The sequence below is a fragment of the Fusarium sambucinum genome, chromosome III (genome assembly GCF_050947815.1).
Source record: "Fusarium sambucinum isolate potato_lamoka chromosome III, whole genome shotgun sequence".
NCBI classification, from domain to species: Eukaryota; Fungi; Ascomycota; class Sordariomycetes; order Hypocreales; family Nectriaceae; genus Fusarium; species Fusarium sambucinum.
This window is the reverse complement of record NC_139292.1, coordinates 428,321-445,097: the sequence shown is the minus strand read 5'-3', so window position 1 is coordinate 445,097 and position 16,777 is coordinate 428,321. Positions and strand designations below refer to the sequence as shown.

General features: G+C 46.8%; 7 protein-coding genes across 7 annotated transcripts; 4 read left to right on the top strand and 3 right to left on the bottom strand.

Moving 5' to 3' along the window:
- Positions 1 to 285: 285 nt before the first annotated feature.
- On the top strand, positions 286 to 755 carry FSST1_010326 (uncharacterized protein; the record flags this gene model as incomplete). The annotated part of the gene is made up of 2 exons (XM_083233346.1): positions 286 to 322; positions 376 to 755. The coding sequence occupies 2 exons, from the start codon at positions 286 to 288 to the stop codon at positions 753 to 755; spliced, it is 417 nt and encodes a 138-aa protein (XP_083080022.1).
- A 675-nt stretch (positions 756 to 1,430) lies between these two features.
- FSST1_010325 (uncharacterized protein) lies at positions 1,431 to 4,034 on the top strand (the record flags this gene model as incomplete). The annotated part of the gene is made up of 6 exons (XM_083233345.1): positions 1,431 to 1,676; positions 1,727 to 1,879; positions 1,933 to 2,346; positions 2,400 to 2,747; positions 2,799 to 2,893; positions 2,942 to 4,034. 6 exons carry the CDS (start codon positions 1,431 to 1,433, stop codon positions 4,032 to 4,034), a joined length of 2,349 nt encoding a protein of 782 aa, XP_083080021.1.
- Positions 4,035 to 4,189: 155 nt separating this feature from the next.
- On the bottom strand, positions 4,190 to 6,314 carry FSST1_010324 (transcription factor domain-containing protein; the record flags this gene model as incomplete). The annotated part of the gene is made up of 3 exons (XM_083233344.1): positions 4,190 to 5,969; positions 6,018 to 6,207; positions 6,263 to 6,314. 3 exons carry the CDS (start codon positions 6,312 to 6,314, stop codon positions 4,190 to 4,192), a joined length of 2,022 nt encoding a protein of 673 aa, XP_083080020.1.
- A 1,281-nt stretch (positions 6,315 to 7,595) lies between these two features.
- On the top strand, positions 7,596 to 10,411 carry FSST1_010323 (beta-mannosidase; the record flags this gene model as incomplete). Its single annotated transcript, XM_083233343.1, has 7 exons — positions 7,596 to 7,729; positions 7,783 to 8,158; positions 8,208 to 8,469; positions 8,522 to 8,825; positions 8,881 to 9,311; positions 9,364 to 9,599; positions 9,653 to 10,411. The coding sequence occupies 7 exons, from the start codon at positions 7,596 to 7,598 to the stop codon at positions 10,409 to 10,411; spliced, it is 2,502 nt and encodes an 833-aa protein (XP_083080019.1).
- Positions 10,412 to 10,593: 182 nt separating this feature from the next.
- FSST1_010322 (Bestrophin, RFP-TM, chloride channel-domain-containing protein) lies at positions 10,594 to 11,991 on the bottom strand (the record flags this gene model as incomplete). Its single annotated transcript, XM_083233342.1, has 1 exon — positions 10,594 to 11,991. One exon carries the CDS (start codon positions 11,989 to 11,991, stop codon positions 10,594 to 10,596), a length of 1,398 nt encoding a protein of 465 aa, XP_083080018.1.
- Positions 11,992 to 14,204: 2,213 nt separating this feature from the next.
- Positions 14,205 to 15,314, top strand: FSST1_010321 (glycoside hydrolase superfamily; the record flags this gene model as incomplete). Its single annotated transcript, XM_083233341.1, has 1 exon — positions 14,205 to 15,314. The coding sequence occupies one exon, from the start codon at positions 14,205 to 14,207 to the stop codon at positions 15,312 to 15,314; it is 1,110 nt and encodes a 369-aa protein (XP_083080017.1).
- Positions 15,315 to 15,701: 387 nt separating this feature from the next.
- FSST1_010320 (SGNH hydrolase-type esterase domain-containing protein) lies at positions 15,702 to 16,466 on the bottom strand (the record flags this gene model as incomplete). The annotated part of the gene is made up of 1 exon (XM_083233339.1): positions 15,702 to 16,466. One exon carries the CDS (start codon positions 16,464 to 16,466, stop codon positions 15,702 to 15,704), a length of 765 nt encoding a protein of 254 aa, XP_083080016.1.
- Positions 16,467 to 16,777: the final 311 nt, after the last annotated feature.

The following is a 16,777-nucleotide window of genomic DNA, read 5'->3' as shown; positions in this document are numbered from 1 at the left end:
TGAGATGAGATCAGGATGCCTATGATTTCTGTGCTTGAGCCTTGAGGCATATTTGAGAAGTAAGGGACTGTAGATCACGCCAAATTGGTACTAGATAGCCCTGTAAGTTGCTAGCTGAATACAGTATGACGAGCCATCTCCACTTCCATGCATGCATTGCGGTCACTGGTCACTGAATTATAAATCCAAGTAAGTCTGCTGTCTCTCTTTAAACTCCAAACATCTTTTTTATTCAAGTTTCACTGATTCAATATCCAGGTTTGAACCTATCTATCTTTTACCATTATGGCGCCCTCACAGTTTTACTTTCGTCTTCAACATGGTAGCTCGACCGTTTTGAATGGCAAATAATAGATGGCTGATATTATTAATCAGGAATTACTGGCGGCTTTGCCCCACCTACACCAGATTTGATAATCGAGATAACTGGAGATGGTGGCTCTCTACAGATAAATGTTAATGAAGGTGTCGAATGTCGTGATTCGACATCAAAGACAGAGACAGTAGCGACCTATGAGGCTCTCGTCGATGAGCTGCATGGTATCGTAAAGGAACTGCCCACGGAGGAACCTACCGGTTCTGAGGACATATACGGATTTGATACTGGTATTGTTTGGGGTAGCGACGACCTAGAGTGGAGAAATGGTGGTCCTCAGGGGTGCAGTGGAGGGTCCAGCTCCGTAGAGGCTTCTGAGGATCAAAAGCAGCAGTTCAGCAGAGCGATTGAAATCATCAAAGCGATCGCCAATGTCTAAATCTGCTGCTCTATCAGAGGCATGATAGATATGAATTTGCCTCAATTTAGCAAATACAGCAATATCTTTCTCTGACTTTGTGGCGGGGGTTGCCGAAGCGCAGATGTCCCGGACGCTTTCCCATATCTGTTATCGGAACAGGGATCGGGCCGCTTCTTTTAACTGTTTCAACGCAACCAGCCACTATCACTCAATAGCCTGAGCGGGGAAACACATTTGACAACAATTGAAACATTCAGAACCACTCATACGCCAGTATTGTCAGACTCCAAACGGGCTAGAACACTTTTTTCTTACCGTAGTCCAGAGCTATTGGACCCTTGGCCGCATTCGGCCGTTCCAGCTTACCACTAGTTATTGACTGCATGGAGCTGAACTGTTTTTTTAGCGCTCTTGGGCATAGCTGTGCTGTTTGACTGAGACATATGAGGATGACTGCAATTCTCATTTGCTATCTTTCCTCTTCCTAACACATATCACATATCAATGGTTTCACTTTCACAAGTCCAGACCAAAATGGGCTGGCTGAACATACGTTTCAACAGACCTCCACTTACTGCCTGTTCCCCTCCTTGGATTGTCATAAAAGAATCTGAGATCTCTCGAATGGTCGCACAACAGTGCCCTTCTGCAACGCTCTCTTGCTTACACCTTGAACAAACTTAGATTATTGCCATGACAGACAACAGCGGAACATACGGCATTAAGGGTCTCCCAAGACCCAAAAATGCCGTCACTCGTCACCCTGAGGGTGGTATTCCCTATGTTGAGAACCTGCCAGTTCGATATGAAATCTCTGTCCTCGCCAGTTCCACCGACCCTCATCTCCGAAGACAATGGACTCTTTTCGTCCTTGCCCTTGAAAAGTTCAAGCTAAAGCCTGTGAATGAGAAGCTCTCTTACTTCCAAGTCGCGGGTATTGTAAGTTGTGTCACAGGGCTAGTAATTAATGTATACTAACAATGTTACAGCATGGGTATCCAGAAGGCGCTTGGGATAACGCCCCAGCACCAAGGGAAGATCCCAAGAACCCCAAAAAGGGAGATCAGCCTTATGGTGGTTATTGCAATCATAACGGTCTGAACTTTCCTACTTGGCATCGCCCATATATGGCATTGTTTGAGGTATGTGCTACACAGTTACTATTCATGATTATGACAACGGTTAACATGCTTAGCAATGTGTCTGGGACAACATGAGCGACATCATTAACCACTGGGTCAAAGAACATAAACTTAACGAGGACAAGGAAGAACTTGCTCAATGGAACGAAGCCAAAGATACCTGGCGCATGCCCTACTGGGATTGGGCTCGACAGCAGAGTTACAATGAAGACTTTGCCTATCCTCAAGTCCTTGTCCAAGGCCCAGTTCGCATCTTCCCACCCGAGTCAATCAAGAAGTATTATCCTCCCAGCGGACTCTACGCCAATCCATTCTGGAGCTTTGAGAATCCTGAGAAGGATGACGACGGTAACCCTCTTGCGTTTGGTGACATGCCCAAGGGCAAGAGGGACTACAACATCGAAGATGACCCTGTGAAGCACAACCCTGCACCTCCAAGAGACAAGGAGGATGTCGCATGGATGCCTGTAAGTTCCCGACCGGCTCCCACTATTTCTTCATTCACTAACTCGTGCATAAGTGGAGTGAAGCAACCGGAACCAGCAGATACGGAATCTTTGTCAACAAAGGTGCAAAGAAGTTCATCGGCCTTGAGGGTGTGAATAACGCCTGGGTCGCCAACAACCATCTTTCCAACATGACATGGTACCCAATCACAGACAGGCAAAAAGCACAAGCGAAGAAGAGCAACAAGGATTTCTATCTAAAGTGGAACCCGGGAACTCTCGCTGACTCTGTCAACCGCATGTTCTCGCCCAAGTACAACAGCACGTGGGGACAATTTGCCTCGACTAAGTGGACTTACGAGGGCTACGGAAATTCCATGAATGGATTCTTGTCTCTTGAGTACATCCACAACAATGTTCATGTGAGTACATCTGGTTTCATTTAGTTTAATTATCATTACTAATATCTTCAGAACATTGTCGGCGGGTCTGACTTTGCCACTGGTGTTGGCCATATGAGCGATGTGCCTGTCGCTGCATTTGATCCGATCTTTTGGCTCCATCACACGTAAGCTATATCTCCATCACTCATAACCATGCCTAACACTTATCGCAGTCAAATCGATCGTCTGCTATCAATCTGGCAGTGTCTCTACCCCAAACTCTGGTGGGATCAAAAGGAACCTACCCGACCGAGTGAACAGAACGTTCCCGATGATACCGAGGATGATCTACTGTACCCATTCCACGACAAGGATAACGGCAATCCAGAAACCGACGTCTGGACAGCAAAGAAGTGTCGCGATTGGACTGTTTTCAACTACCAGTACGATGATCTCATGGACCTGTCTCAGAAGGCCCTGGATGCAAAGGGAAACCTCGACGAGCCCAAATTTCAAAAGCTTCTTCAGGCATACATCCACAAGACATACCCTAGCACCGAACATCTGCTTCGCGATATCAAGGATAATCGACATGTCCACATTCCCGCTGGACTGACCCCCGATATTCCCAACATTGATGAGAACTCTTGGAAGGATTACATCATCAATGTCAAGTATGATCGCTACGCCTTGGGCGGACAGTCTTACACTATCAAGTTCTATCTTGGTGGTCCAACTGATGAAGATGTGACTCACTTTGAGCCTCAGAACTTTGTCGGAAGTGTTTACACCTTTGGCGGTGGTTCCCGCAAGACTCGAGACTCATGTGCCAACTGCAAGACTCAAGCCGACGCTGGTGTTCTATCGTGCGCCCAAGTTCCCCTCACGATTCAACTCCTCCATCACACCATTGACTGCGTGAGAGATCATCCCATCACCAAATTCGATGACGTCGAGAAGTACCTCGAGCTCCATCTTCGCTGGAAGTTCTTCGGCTTTGGTGGATTTGAAGTTGATGAAGAGGAACTTGACCCTTTCCACAAGACTCAAGTCACAGTGTTGCGCGGAGTGGGACAGCCTCATCATGTTCTTGCTCCTACACAGGTCAAAGCTGCCGAGTTGGAAACATTCAGTGTCGCAGCTGCTGATATCTCAGTTTCTGAGTCATCTACTGTATCCACGAATGGAACCAACGGCTCAACTGGAGGAATACCTGTCGCTCTTCCACCAGTTTACAGTGCTCAGCCCTATGAAGCTTTGCCGGCGATTACCAACAACAAGCACTTTGGTCTCCAGCATGATGGAACTTACCAGATTGCTAGTTAATGACGATAAGTCTTTCATGTTAAGAACGTTACCATTCAAATAGCTAGTTCTATCCATATTAAATCACCCATTCATTGATAATACAATTTCGCTATTTGACCCATATAGCTTCGCTACACTACGCATACGCCGCAATAACTACTGTTCTATTCAAATCAGTCTTGACACAGCATATTTAGTATATCATCCACATCCAGTACATCCGCCCACTGATCCAGGTCTTGATCTAAGAACATGTTCGGGTTCATATTGATGTCAGGGAAAGATCCCTCACTTCTACGTATTGACTCACAGATTGTTTCGTAGATCTGGCTGACAACCCTCTTACTACAACGCGCCGTCAAAGACCAATCACGCATGCTTTCAAACAGCCCAAGCACCATTTCGATCTGGCTTTTCCATTCCGAAACTGAAGGGTTTTGGGGCTGCCAGACCATACTCAATAGAGGAATCATGACTGCTTGGTAAAGATGCCACACTGCATTCCACCCTGACATCTGGTCGTTCTTCCAACTCTGAGCTATGTCCTCGACAGCTGTTTTGGAAAGCAGTTGGCATTTCTCAATGGCATCTTGGTCGGCTGACTGAGAGTACACGCCAGGCTTTGATGCAGCATCCAGTAATGCTGGTCGACATAGAAGCATACGTAAGTTCCAGTATTGCCACCTCATGGTACATCGACCAAGGTGAACCAGCTCATCGCACTCTTGATCGTCACCAAGAAGTGATGGCAGACTGTCGAACCAACTGACCAACATATCATCGAATCGATCCCGGTCAGCAGGTTTGAGAAAAGGAGTAACGGTGAGCTTGTCCTGAATCTCAGTGGCGATCCTGCAAAAGCGAATATTCTCGGCGAGTAGCATTATATCCATGTCAGGCTCCGAGTCCAGCTGTCCATGCCCGCCGGTGCTGAACTTTGGCGGTTGGATATCGATCGAGGGACAAAAGCGGCCAAAAGAAGGTCGACCCAAGGTCATGGAGGCTAAAGTATCTAAACAGACTAAGCACCACCAGATACGGCGTCTCAATTCCACGACCTGGAGCTGGTCGCCTTCTTTGTCTTGTTCTGATGGCTCGCGATGGAATCCAAGAGCACTAGCCATACGAAATGCTGCACCGAGAATAGCATTACCTCTGTTAGGTCGATTGATGTAATGAAGATAGTGGCCGCCGACGATAGCAAGTGCTTGTAACGTTTCGATCTGACTGCTGCCAAAGGCACTAATATCTAGATATCGCATGGCACTGGTGTAGTATTTGAAGTGTTCTCGATCACTTGACTTGCTAGCTGCAATACTTCCCATGGCAAGCACCATGTTCAGCAGTGCAAGCCAAGGCGAGTCATGCCGATTACCGCTGAGGTAGGTTGTCCGAAAGGATGTTTCATCAAGCAATGGAGTCATTATATGTATTCGCTTGAAGTATACATCGACAAGTGCCTGTCCCTTTCTACTCCACTTGACACAAGGATTCTCTGTTGGAGACTGAACGATCTGACTACACTGCATACCGTTTTCGCCTAAAGAAGAACTTTCGTTGTAAGTCTCCTGCCGAGATGCGAGTGAAGCACGTAGCTGAGGCCGCATTTGAAGTATAGCTCCAAGAGCAGCCCTGATAGATGAGATACCAAGGTAAGAAGCCTGACGGTCTAACGGAAGGGATAAAGCGTTGACATCATCAGCTTCGGCGGGTAGAGGATCGCGTTCGCGTCGATCCTCATCCCATTGCGAGTCCTGAGTAATCGATTCGTTTGGTGTATGATCGGAACGAAAGGTCAAGGTCGTGCCATTGGGACTAGGGCCAGAGTTCACAACAATATCACGAAGTTCTTGGTCCGATAATGAAACAAGATCTGATATGTCTCGGTTGGGGAAAAGGCGAGCTAAAATGGAATCGCGTTCCTCGAGACTTCTGGACAAGTCTTCAAGTGTTCTGTCCGGGATTAGAATATGTTTATCTCCCTTTGATAAGAGCACTAACTGTTTAGAAACTACAGGACGCCGGACGGGCTTGATGTAGATACACGCCGCTCGTGACCCACGATAGTCACACCTGTTGCAAGGCTGTCGCCCATCACAGCGTACCTTTCGGCGCTTGCACTCTTCACATGCGCGTAGACTTCTTTTCTCATTCGAGATGCGTGAGCTAGGCTCATCGGCAGTGCTTTGGACTTGCAACACATGAGATCAGTCGATAGGCTTGAGATGAAAGGTGGCGTGACCTACAAGTATAAAACATGGCGGACGCGTTTATGCAGTTGGTCTCGTCTGATTGCATGAGCACAGAGACAGAAAACGAGTCGTCAAAGTCAGTGTACTATGTACAATGTACGAAGAAGCAGTAATTGTCGTGTTCTGATCTGACTGCATGCACGTGAATGCCGCAGACGTGCAGAGATTCCCCAGACTTGTCAAATCCGAGAGAAAGAACCTTCTTTCTGCCCCCGCATTGACTGAGTCTGGGGAAATAGTACTAGCCCGAAAGAAACCGGCTCGGGACTTTCCGTGATCTAATGAGGACTAGCGACATTTGTTTATCCTCGGCAACAGCACGATCTACAACATGGATCTACGAACAAGAACTCTGGGTCTAGAGTCAAGCAATACTTATTTATGTGATTGATGATGGTATATAATATTAAACATACTGGATTTAAGACAATGGCATATGCATTTTGAGTAAAGGAACAAGAATATTATCTATTGACAAGGTGTTAGCTCATTTCTGACATATTGGCAACAAACAAGGCACCGGCAAATGACAAATGAAACCTGGGTGAAAACCTCCTCTGTCAGATAGTACTTGAACAAAGCTATGAGCACTTGATCGAGGTTTCAACGACGGTGATAAGAAGATAGAAAACATCCAAGTACAAGCAAAAGGCAGTACAGTAAAGCGTTCTACAGGGTAAGTGGACGAAATAACACAATGGAAATAGTAAGGAGTGAAACTGTGCAAAGACCGTAGATAGAGAGCAATTTATATAATAATTTACAGGGTGGAGACATCTATCAGAAATCGTAAAGGTACTCAAAGCTGGCCATTAATTCTTGTGTTGGGTGAAATAGCGGTATAACTGGCATGATCACGGAAACTTATGTTCCTTGCACACAGACGATCCGGATAAGACTTATATCAGTGAATCAAACTTGGTAAATGTGCCGTATACAATCAAACATCTTCGTTCAAGTGTACAGGTTACACAACATCATCTGATTGAAGCTCATATCATGATTTGTCAAAATGGTCTGAGGAGTGAGGAGAAAGTGGTCCTGAACTAGGCCCAAGACAGTCACGGGTAGTCATTTCCCGTCGATGTTCCAAGAGCCAGGGTCCTCAGTTCCCGAGCCAGAAACGGAATAGTTCAAAAGACGGACCGAGCCTATTTGGTGATAGCGTATTACCAGGTGGTCCGAATATAAGACACGAAATAATGAAATCTTCGGCAATATTACACCTGGGTATCTCAACTGTCAATCAAGTATACACGCACAGTTAAGTTTGAGTTTCTGGAAACCTCGAATTAATATGCGGTACATCTTGAAAAGTCCGTCGGCCATGCCTGTAACCGCCGAGCGAACCCTTCTGGACAAGGGATGGTCTTTCAAAAAGACGACAGATGATGACGACTCGTGGAAACCCGTGGCTCGGGTGCCCACTGTCGCCCATCTAGATCTCCTGGATAATGGATTGTATGTTTCCATTACATTGCGCTATAATACATACTGATTGCCTGATGCGGCAGAATTTCCGATCCATTTCTTGACATGAACGAACTTGATGCCGAATGGGTCGGAGAAACAGCATGGACCTACCGTACAGTTTTTGACTCTCCATCAATCGATGGTGCCGCTGCGTACTTGATCTTTGAAGGTCTTGATACATTTGCTCAAGTCTCGCTCAACGATAAAATCATTCTCGAGAGCGACAACATGTTCCTTAGCCATCGAGTCAACATTACAAAGAATCTCCAAAACAAGGAACCTAACACGCTTATTATTAACTTTGAAAGTGCCCTACTCAAAGGACGGGAACTTCAGAAGCAGTATCCAGACCATCGATGGGAACTATTCAACGGGGAGGCTTCTCGCCTAGCTGTGAGAAAAGCGCAATATCACTGGGTAAGAACAGAAAACGAGATGAGCAATGTTTCTGGCTAACCAAAGACAGGGATGGGACTGGGGTCCATTTCTCATGACTACTGGCCCTTGGAGACCTGTTCATCTCGAGGTGTTTTCTGCTTCCATCAATGACATGCTCATCAAATACGACGTTTCACAAGATCTCAAAAGTATTCAGGGCACGATAGAGCTCGAGGTAGAAGGAACATTCGACAAGGCCGATATATGTATCTCATTGGAGGGAAGCTCTACTTTCACCACGTCAGTAGACAGGTCTTCAGATGGCCGTCTTGTGGTGCCCTTTCATATCGGTATGTACATCTGGGTCCCTGATACTTACGCAATATTGACGATCACGGGTAGATGATCCCAAGCTTTGGTTCCCTGCCGGGTATGGACCTCAGTCACTATACAATGTGACTGCCACAATCGCTCTTGACGGTCAGCAACTTGACAAAAGAAGCAAAGACACTGGTTTCCGCCAAAATGAACTTATCCAAAAACACGATTCCCATGGTCAATCGTTCTTCTTCCGGGTCAACAACATCGACATCTTTTGCGGTGGCTCCTGCTGGATTCCAGCGGATAGCTTTCTACCTCGAATCACCCCTGCCAAATATCGTGATTGGCTTCAACTCATGGTCGAAGGAAATCAGATAATGACGAGGTAAGATATTGCTGGTAGCCTCTTCGTCTATCGTCACTGACATGATATTATTCAGGGTTTGGGGCGGTGGTATCTATGAAGAGGACGCTTTCTACGATTGTTGCGATGAGCTGGGCATTCTCGTCTGGCAGGACTTTATGTTTGCTTGCGGAAACTACCCCGTAGGACCATCTCTGATCAAATCTGTCCGCCAAGAAGCAATCCAGAATGTTCAACGCCTACATCATCACCCGTCCATTATCATCTACGCGGGGAACAATGAGGATTACCAAGTTCAGGAATCGTGCGGCCTTGACTACGACCCGGAAGATGCGGATCCTGATTCGTGGCTCAAGTCCAACTTCCCTGCGAGATATTACTACGAGCACCTTCTACCTCAGGTGGTCAAGGACATATCTCCATCGACGATATACTGGCCCGGGTCTCCATTCTCTCATGGTAAAAACTCTGCAGACAAGACTGTTGGTGATATGCATCAATGGAATGGTATGTAATAGCTTCTTTCTTATTTTCGCTTTCCATTGCTAATATTTTGTAGTTTGGCATGGTACACAGGAGAAATACCAGGTCTTTGATAGACTGGGAGGCAGATTCAACAGCGAGTTCGGCATGGAGGCTTTCCCCGCTTTATCAACGATAAAACAGTTCATAACAACCGAGTCTGAACGATTTCCACAGTCTCAGACAATGGACTTTCACAACAAGGCTGATGGCCACGAGCGACGCATTGCAACTTACGTGGTAGAAAACTTCCGTCCCCTGCCAGATCTAGAGGTACGCAAGAACCCCAGCAAAACTCAAACCGGCTCCCACTAACCTACAAGTAGTCTCATTTGTACCTCACCCAGCTTTGCCAAAGCGAAGCCATGACTTTTGCCTACCGCAGCTGGCGTCGCCAATGGGGTGATGATCGTCGTTGCGGCGGTGTTCTCGTCTGGCAGATGAACGATTGCTGGCCTACTATCTCCTGGTCTATTGTCGATTACTTCCTCCTCAAGAAACCGGCATACTACGCGATACGTCGAGCTCTGAAACCTATTGCTGCGGGCGTTCAGAGACAACATCATGACTGGAGTGTTGTTCATGCTAGACCAGCGAAAACATCCTCGTTTAGTGTTTGGGTCACTAGTAGCGAGCAAGAAGCAGTTGAGGTTACTGTTGAGGTTCGTTTTGTTTCCATTAAAACTGGTAGTGATATCAGGGATAAGGTTGTGAAGAACGTCACCTTGGTTCCAAATGGAACTACCGATGTTTTGGAGGGGCAGATTGATAACACCAAAGATGAGCCTCATGTTATATCAGTCAGGGTTCTGAAAAATGATGTCTGTGTTTCTCAGGATGTCGATTGGCCTCAGCCTCTCAAGTATCTTGACTTCTCTGATAGAGGTGTCAAGGTTGAGAAAGCATCTGATGGATATTCAATCTCGGTAGAAAAACCTACCAAAGGCTTGGTGCTTGAAGAGGTGGCAGGTGTCGCCTTGGAGGATAACTGTGTAGATGTTATCCCGGGCGAGTCTTTGAGCATCAAAGCAAGAGGAAACAAGCAATTCCCAACAGGTGTCAAATACAGATACCTTGGGATGTAGATCATGGGTCTCTTAGTTGCGAAGTTGGAAAAGAGGACTACAAGCTGCGAAGGAGATGTTGCTGAAGTACGAGATACTGAAGGCATTGGATATAACATAATGTTAAGCAGTGTTGAGTTTATAAATGCGAATTGTGACACTGAACTAATTATAGTACATTCCCCATTTTGGGGATATCCTGTTCAAACCATGTCTCCGTGACTTTCCTTAGTCTGGCCACCTGTAGGAGATGGCCTACTTCCGCCCTGGCGTCGCCAATTGAACAGAACATGAGGTTTGTTTCTGATAGACTCTCTAAGCTTTTCCTCACTACACTCCATCCAGGTATGGCCCACATCAGAACTGACAGGATATAAGGGCGTCCCTCCAAGCAAGAAGTGGTCAGCTGCGCGTCGATCAAAGGAGGCAGTAATGTCAAGATCGTTTGCTATCTGTTCACAGAAAACGTCAAGGGGTAGATCATTGACATCATGCCCAAAGGGGTTTTCAATCTCTTGGCCAATGAATAACAAGCCAAAGATGATGTAGGCCGCTGTAATAGTAGCTGGGATGGCAATCCAACCAAGTGGACCTGTCAGCTGGAAGGGCAATAGCATGACATACACAAAGGTAATCTGACTGATGGCAATGGTGTATGCGACAGGCAAAGGAGTGTTGAGGACACGATCGCAACCGACAGCGACGTCATTGAGCGATGTAAGATGGTTGTAAGCGATGGTCTGGTGAATAGAAACTGGTAACTGTTTGTTGCCGATGATAGAGTCAAGGGCTATCGCTAAGTGGTTCAGGATCTCAAGAGGAAGGTTTCCTTGGTGCTCTTCAGCTCTCTTAAGATGCTTTCGAGGATCACTTTGAGCGAAGGAGAGACCAAGATAGTGGCCAGCAAACTTGCCAAATGAAGTGGCCCGCTTCGTCGGCGCGGTTGTCCTTCCAGAGAATGTAGCCAGGTGCGCAATATATGGTTGCATGTCTGGTTGACTAGCACAGTGCTCGAAACGGAGGGTGTGTTTGAGGGCAACGGCATAGCCAGCGATAAGTCTCAGTGCCCCAAGCTTCTTAATCAGAAGCTCACGGGGGTCTTGGTTGCCAGCACCGCTCTCATCGGCATGAATCCAGATGACACGGCCAAGGGTCTGAGACGCAGTGGCCAACGTTCCCCAGTATCGACGGCCCTCACCGTAGCGTTCATACGCAGTAGATGATCGGAATGAAAGACTCAGACCAACTACAAAACCAAGAATGGTAAGAAGAACAGAGTTGACACTCAAATCATAAACCTTTTTGGAGATGACAGTAATGGCGGTTGCCCAACAAGCAACGAACAAAAGCGGGAGGATCAGCGACGGCATGATGGAGCCGTGGAGCTGAAGGATGAGGGGCCACTTGGAGTGTCGTTGAAGATCCCGAGGGCCACTGAAGTAGTTGAGGTCATCTCCCCCATTGTCAGGTATGGGTCGGTGGGTGGCATTGACAGAAGGAGAAAGAGGAGAAGTGTAGTGGGTTGGACCTGGTATTCGCTCTCTGACTTGGGACATGGAATGAGGCTTGGAGTGCGACTCGCAATCACCAGCGTCGGACATTGTGACAGATGTGAGTGGAAGAAAACAACTGAACACGATTTTGGATACAGAGTTAAGAGTGACGATGGACTCACTACCAGGGGCAATGGAGCTAGGTTATATACCCAAGGAGTACACCACCACCCAATTAGAAAGGGTAATAAAATTCCTCAAAGAACACCAGTACTTGGTAACAATCATCAGAATCACACCATGGCGAGGGCACTAGCGTTCAGACTATTGAGACATGAAATAAGCTTAGAGATAAGCATTTGCCAAGATGGGCTAGGCCGAAGCTTGATTAAATGAGGGAGGGAACCTGAGACCCTGAGTAGAAGTGGAGAGGCGCTTAACAAGACAGATGCCAGAGTAACGCAAGGGTTTTACAGTCAACTCCTTAATATCTTTTCGCTCTTGTAGAGACGTTTGTATTTAATAGCTGGAATGATCCTGCCACTACCGATTTATCTGCTGATCTGTCCTGATTCAAACATTCGAACTGACTGAGCTAGATGCATTCGTCCCTGACGCTTCACCGTAACCTGAAAGTGGCAGTTACGTTTTAATGCTACTTGGAGCACGGTCCAGCCTTCAGGGGTAATGAAGGGAGCATCATACACTCAAGATTTGATTGGCCAGACTTAGCTAGTGTGAGATTAGCTTGAGCCATCAAAGCTGAAATGTGAATGCAGGCCTGCCCTCGACCCATTAGATCTGCGCGACTACAGAAAGGCCATTGCGTTGTCGCGTGACGCTTTACAGGGTACTGTATTGCATTGTACAGCTCACCATGCATGTCGGCTTTTCATTCGTTTGTACGCATGTCCCTCTCAAGTTATTGCGCACTTGAAATCGGACAGCAGTAACAATTACTTCGCATTCAGTATACTAAAGATATGTCAATATTATTTTTCGTCATCTTTTACACTCATTCGTGGCGGAGGCTTGTCCCTGTATCTGAAATGTACGGCTGGTTGCTTAACGCTTAATTGGATCCGATCGTTTTCGGTACTAAGGTATTTCTGCAATGCGCCATCGTTTCTAGAGGAATTGACACAGCCCCTTCGAGGCCAATCTAGAACAACCCTTTAATTCGGATGATGTGATCATCCTAAATCGTTTTCCAAGTTGAGCGTCTGCCAAAAAGGTAGGCAGTGCTGCATATATCAACTCATCAGCAATTGCTATAGGTTAGGCCATGAGACACGACAGCTGTTGAGTATATTGACTTTTCACCAGACACTACGGCATCTTTGAACATGCTCATTGTTCCCATTTTTACTATGCATTTCCGTATTCATGCCGTCTTTGTGAGAGAGCTTGGCCAACTGAAAGCTGTCAAGAATCCAGATTGTGTACCACTCGGTAAATACCGTATTAACTCATGAAATTCGGTAGCGCCCGTGGAAACCCTCGTGACCCTTTGCTTTAAGAGGTTAGATAAAGTGGACTGTCTGCTAAGTCAGCATGAAACTGTCTCTATCACCGTATTATATCCCAACCAGTCAATGGCAAGCTGATATTCCAGGTGCCTTGACTCCACAGGCGCACCGAATTTCATTAGTTAATACGGTAGCTCCACATCGATGTGTTGCTGGTACAGTACTAAAGCACCAGGTGCTTAACCTGCTGGTTCACGAAGATACCAAATTCAATGCCGGGTCGAGTTCAACCGTGCCTGAATAGGTTAGTTAAATGCGGGGTTGGAACTAAGGTACTATGTAGTGACAAGTAACAACCGAGGATAAACCTTGCTCAAGTAAACAAGACGGCCAACATTTCCCTCCAATCGGTTTTAGGACATCGCAATTGTGAAACAACCTATTTAAACAACGGATCATAGGACTGAACCCGACTCCATTCTGTAAATACCCCGTGGTGATGTGCATCAAAATTGCCCTCTTCAGGCTCGGATCAATATGAAATACTTATTGGGGATTGACTCCGACTCTTGTGTAGTGGGTAGTAGAAAGTTTATCTCCTTGAACTTATGTTACAAAAATAAACCTCCTGATAGTCTGGTCCAAGTCGCATAAACTGACCCCATAATTTCGTCCCTTGTGTTATAAGCGGTCAATTATTCTGATACTCTGACCCTTGTGTCCGTAGTACCCTGGTGGTAAATCCTGTACTGTTCCATTACACATATAAATACAATCCAGTGGGTGCCACCCTTCAACTACCATAGATCAATTCTTTCATCCTTGGTGATTGCTCCTTCCAATATCTCCAATATGAAAGCAATCATTCCACTCAGCCTGGCCACCCTTGCCGCTGCCTTGCCCGGCAATCTCCAACCAAGGCAGGCAGGGGCACCGGTATTCAACATCGATGGAAAATCCCAATACTTTGCCGGCACCAACACCTGGTGGATGAGCCACCTCACATCAGACGCCGATGTCGAGCAAGCCATGTCCCAAATCGCCAAGAGCGGGCTGAAAGTCACACGCGTCTGGGCTTTCGGAAACACCAACACTGGCACTGATCAGCCTGTGTACTTCCAATTCCTCGACACGGCTAAGAAGACCATCACAATCAACAAGGGCACCAACGGCATTGCTCGCCTCGATGCAGCTGTCGCCGCCGCGGAAAAGCACAACGTTCAGCTCGTACTTCCGATGTTGAACAACTGGGATGACCTGGGCGGTATCAACATCTACTGCGCTTACTTTGGATGCACCCACGAGACCTTCTGGACCCACGCCGAGGCTCAGAAAGCCTACAAGGAATACGTCTCTTTCATCGTCAATCGGTACAAGGACTCTCCAGCCATCTTTTCTTGGCAGCTCTGCAATGAGCCTCGCTGCCAGAACTGCGACACCAGTGTGCTTACCAAATGGGCCACAGAGATATCCAGCTTCATCAAATCTCTAGACTCAAAGCATCGTGTATCTCTGGGTGATGAAGGTTGGCTCTGCTCTGACGATAGCAGTCTCGGCTACGCGTACTCTTGCTCCGAGGGTATTGATTTCGAAGCCAATCTGAAGATCTCTACACTTGACTACGGGACAGTACATATGTATCCCATCGGTTGGGGATACAACTATCCTTGGGGAAACCAGTGGATTCGTGACCACGCAGCATTGGCACAGAAGTACGGCAAACCTATCGTTATGGAAGAATATGGTGTTGAGAGCACTACCTCGAATCGCACTGCTGTGCTTAAGGAGTACCAAGAGACCATCCTGAGCACTGATATTGCGTATGACAGCTTCTGGCAATTCGCGTCTAATCTTCCCAGCGGGGCGAATCCATATGACGCTTATGCGATCTTCTATGGATCGCAGGAGTATCAGGATGTGGTGATTGACCATGCCAAGGCTATCAGTGCAAAGGCTGTCTGATTTACTGGCCATGAGCTAACCCTCTTTAAGATGTTCTGACTGGCCTGATTGGAAAGGCATCACATTCCTTGTAACATTATTCTTCTTCTACCGGAATCTTTTTTGAACGAAACAGATAATCTATGGCTTCTGCGCTCAATGAAGATATTGGATATTTACTATTGCCCACGATAACTTCCACGGTGAATGTGACGAGTAATGCAGATCCTGTGATAGTCTGTGAACTTGAACATAAAACAGCAATGCGATGGAGCTGGCCCGGCCAAATCAACTTTGTTGTTTGTATTTCTCTGAGACTTTTTTCAAGATGGGATTGACCAAGAATTTGTATTATAAAACTTTCTACACCCCAGATTGATCAAATCAGCAGTCATTCGTCTCAACCCCTCAGTCTGTTGGTGGATGAAACCTAATCCATTCAGGATACCATTCATCAGTTTCATGTACTCGACACTCCGGCACTTCCGCTTCTAAAACGCGTAAAAGTTCCTTCGTGTAGATTTCATATCCATCCTGGTTCAAATGAAGCCCATCATAGAAAAGCCGCCCCAGTTCAACACTGGGCACGGTTTTTAAAGACCCAGGCAAAGTGTCCCCTTCTTTCCAACCAGTTGTACGCATCATTGCTGTCCAAAGGTCAACGACAGGAACGTTTTCACTCTCTCCGATATCCCGAATCATTTGTGCATAAATGGCTACTCTCTCTGCCCTGCCGTTTCCGTCGTGTGGTAGCCGATACTCTTCAACTGGAGAGGGCGTAACAAGAATGACTTTTGTCCTATGGAGCCTTACACCCTCCCAGTTTAGGATTCGCATGATATTCAATTTGAACGTGTCGATATCACAGTGCTGAGGCTTACCAGGACTACAAGAGTCGTTGGCGCCAAAGTGCACCGTTATAGCCGCGATGCGAGGAACAGTTTTCGAGGGGGCCACTGCTGGGAAGAACGATGGGAGGAGAGCCAAGGCCGAGTTGGTGTTGTACCCGCCGAAACCGCGATTCAGAACATCGAGGCGACGAATATAGCGTTTCGTTAGCTCAGTCTGAAGTGAGATGGCGCCTTGTGTAATAGAGTCCCCGAAGAGAAGCAGTTGTGGCGGTGGAGGGAGAGACGCGACTTGGGCGACGAGTCCCGAGTATGATGGATCCATATGGGCAGTTACTAACGCAACTTGTGGTGTAGATTGCGTTGAAGGTATTTTACGTAGTGTTTTATGTATAAACAGAAAGCTTAGTGATTGTAGAAGTTCTCAATCCGAGATATCTTACGATGCCCATCTTTTGGGGCATATTGATGTTAGTGTAGTTGGAGGCATCACGCCATTCCCAATCCGCAACGGCCCGTGATCCTATTTGGGCGCGGGATCATCCTCGCTCTTCAGGACAAGACGGGGTCGATCCGGGGAAGTGGCTGCAACCCCCGCATTTCATTCGGCATTGTTTTCCGGAGCGAAAATTCACA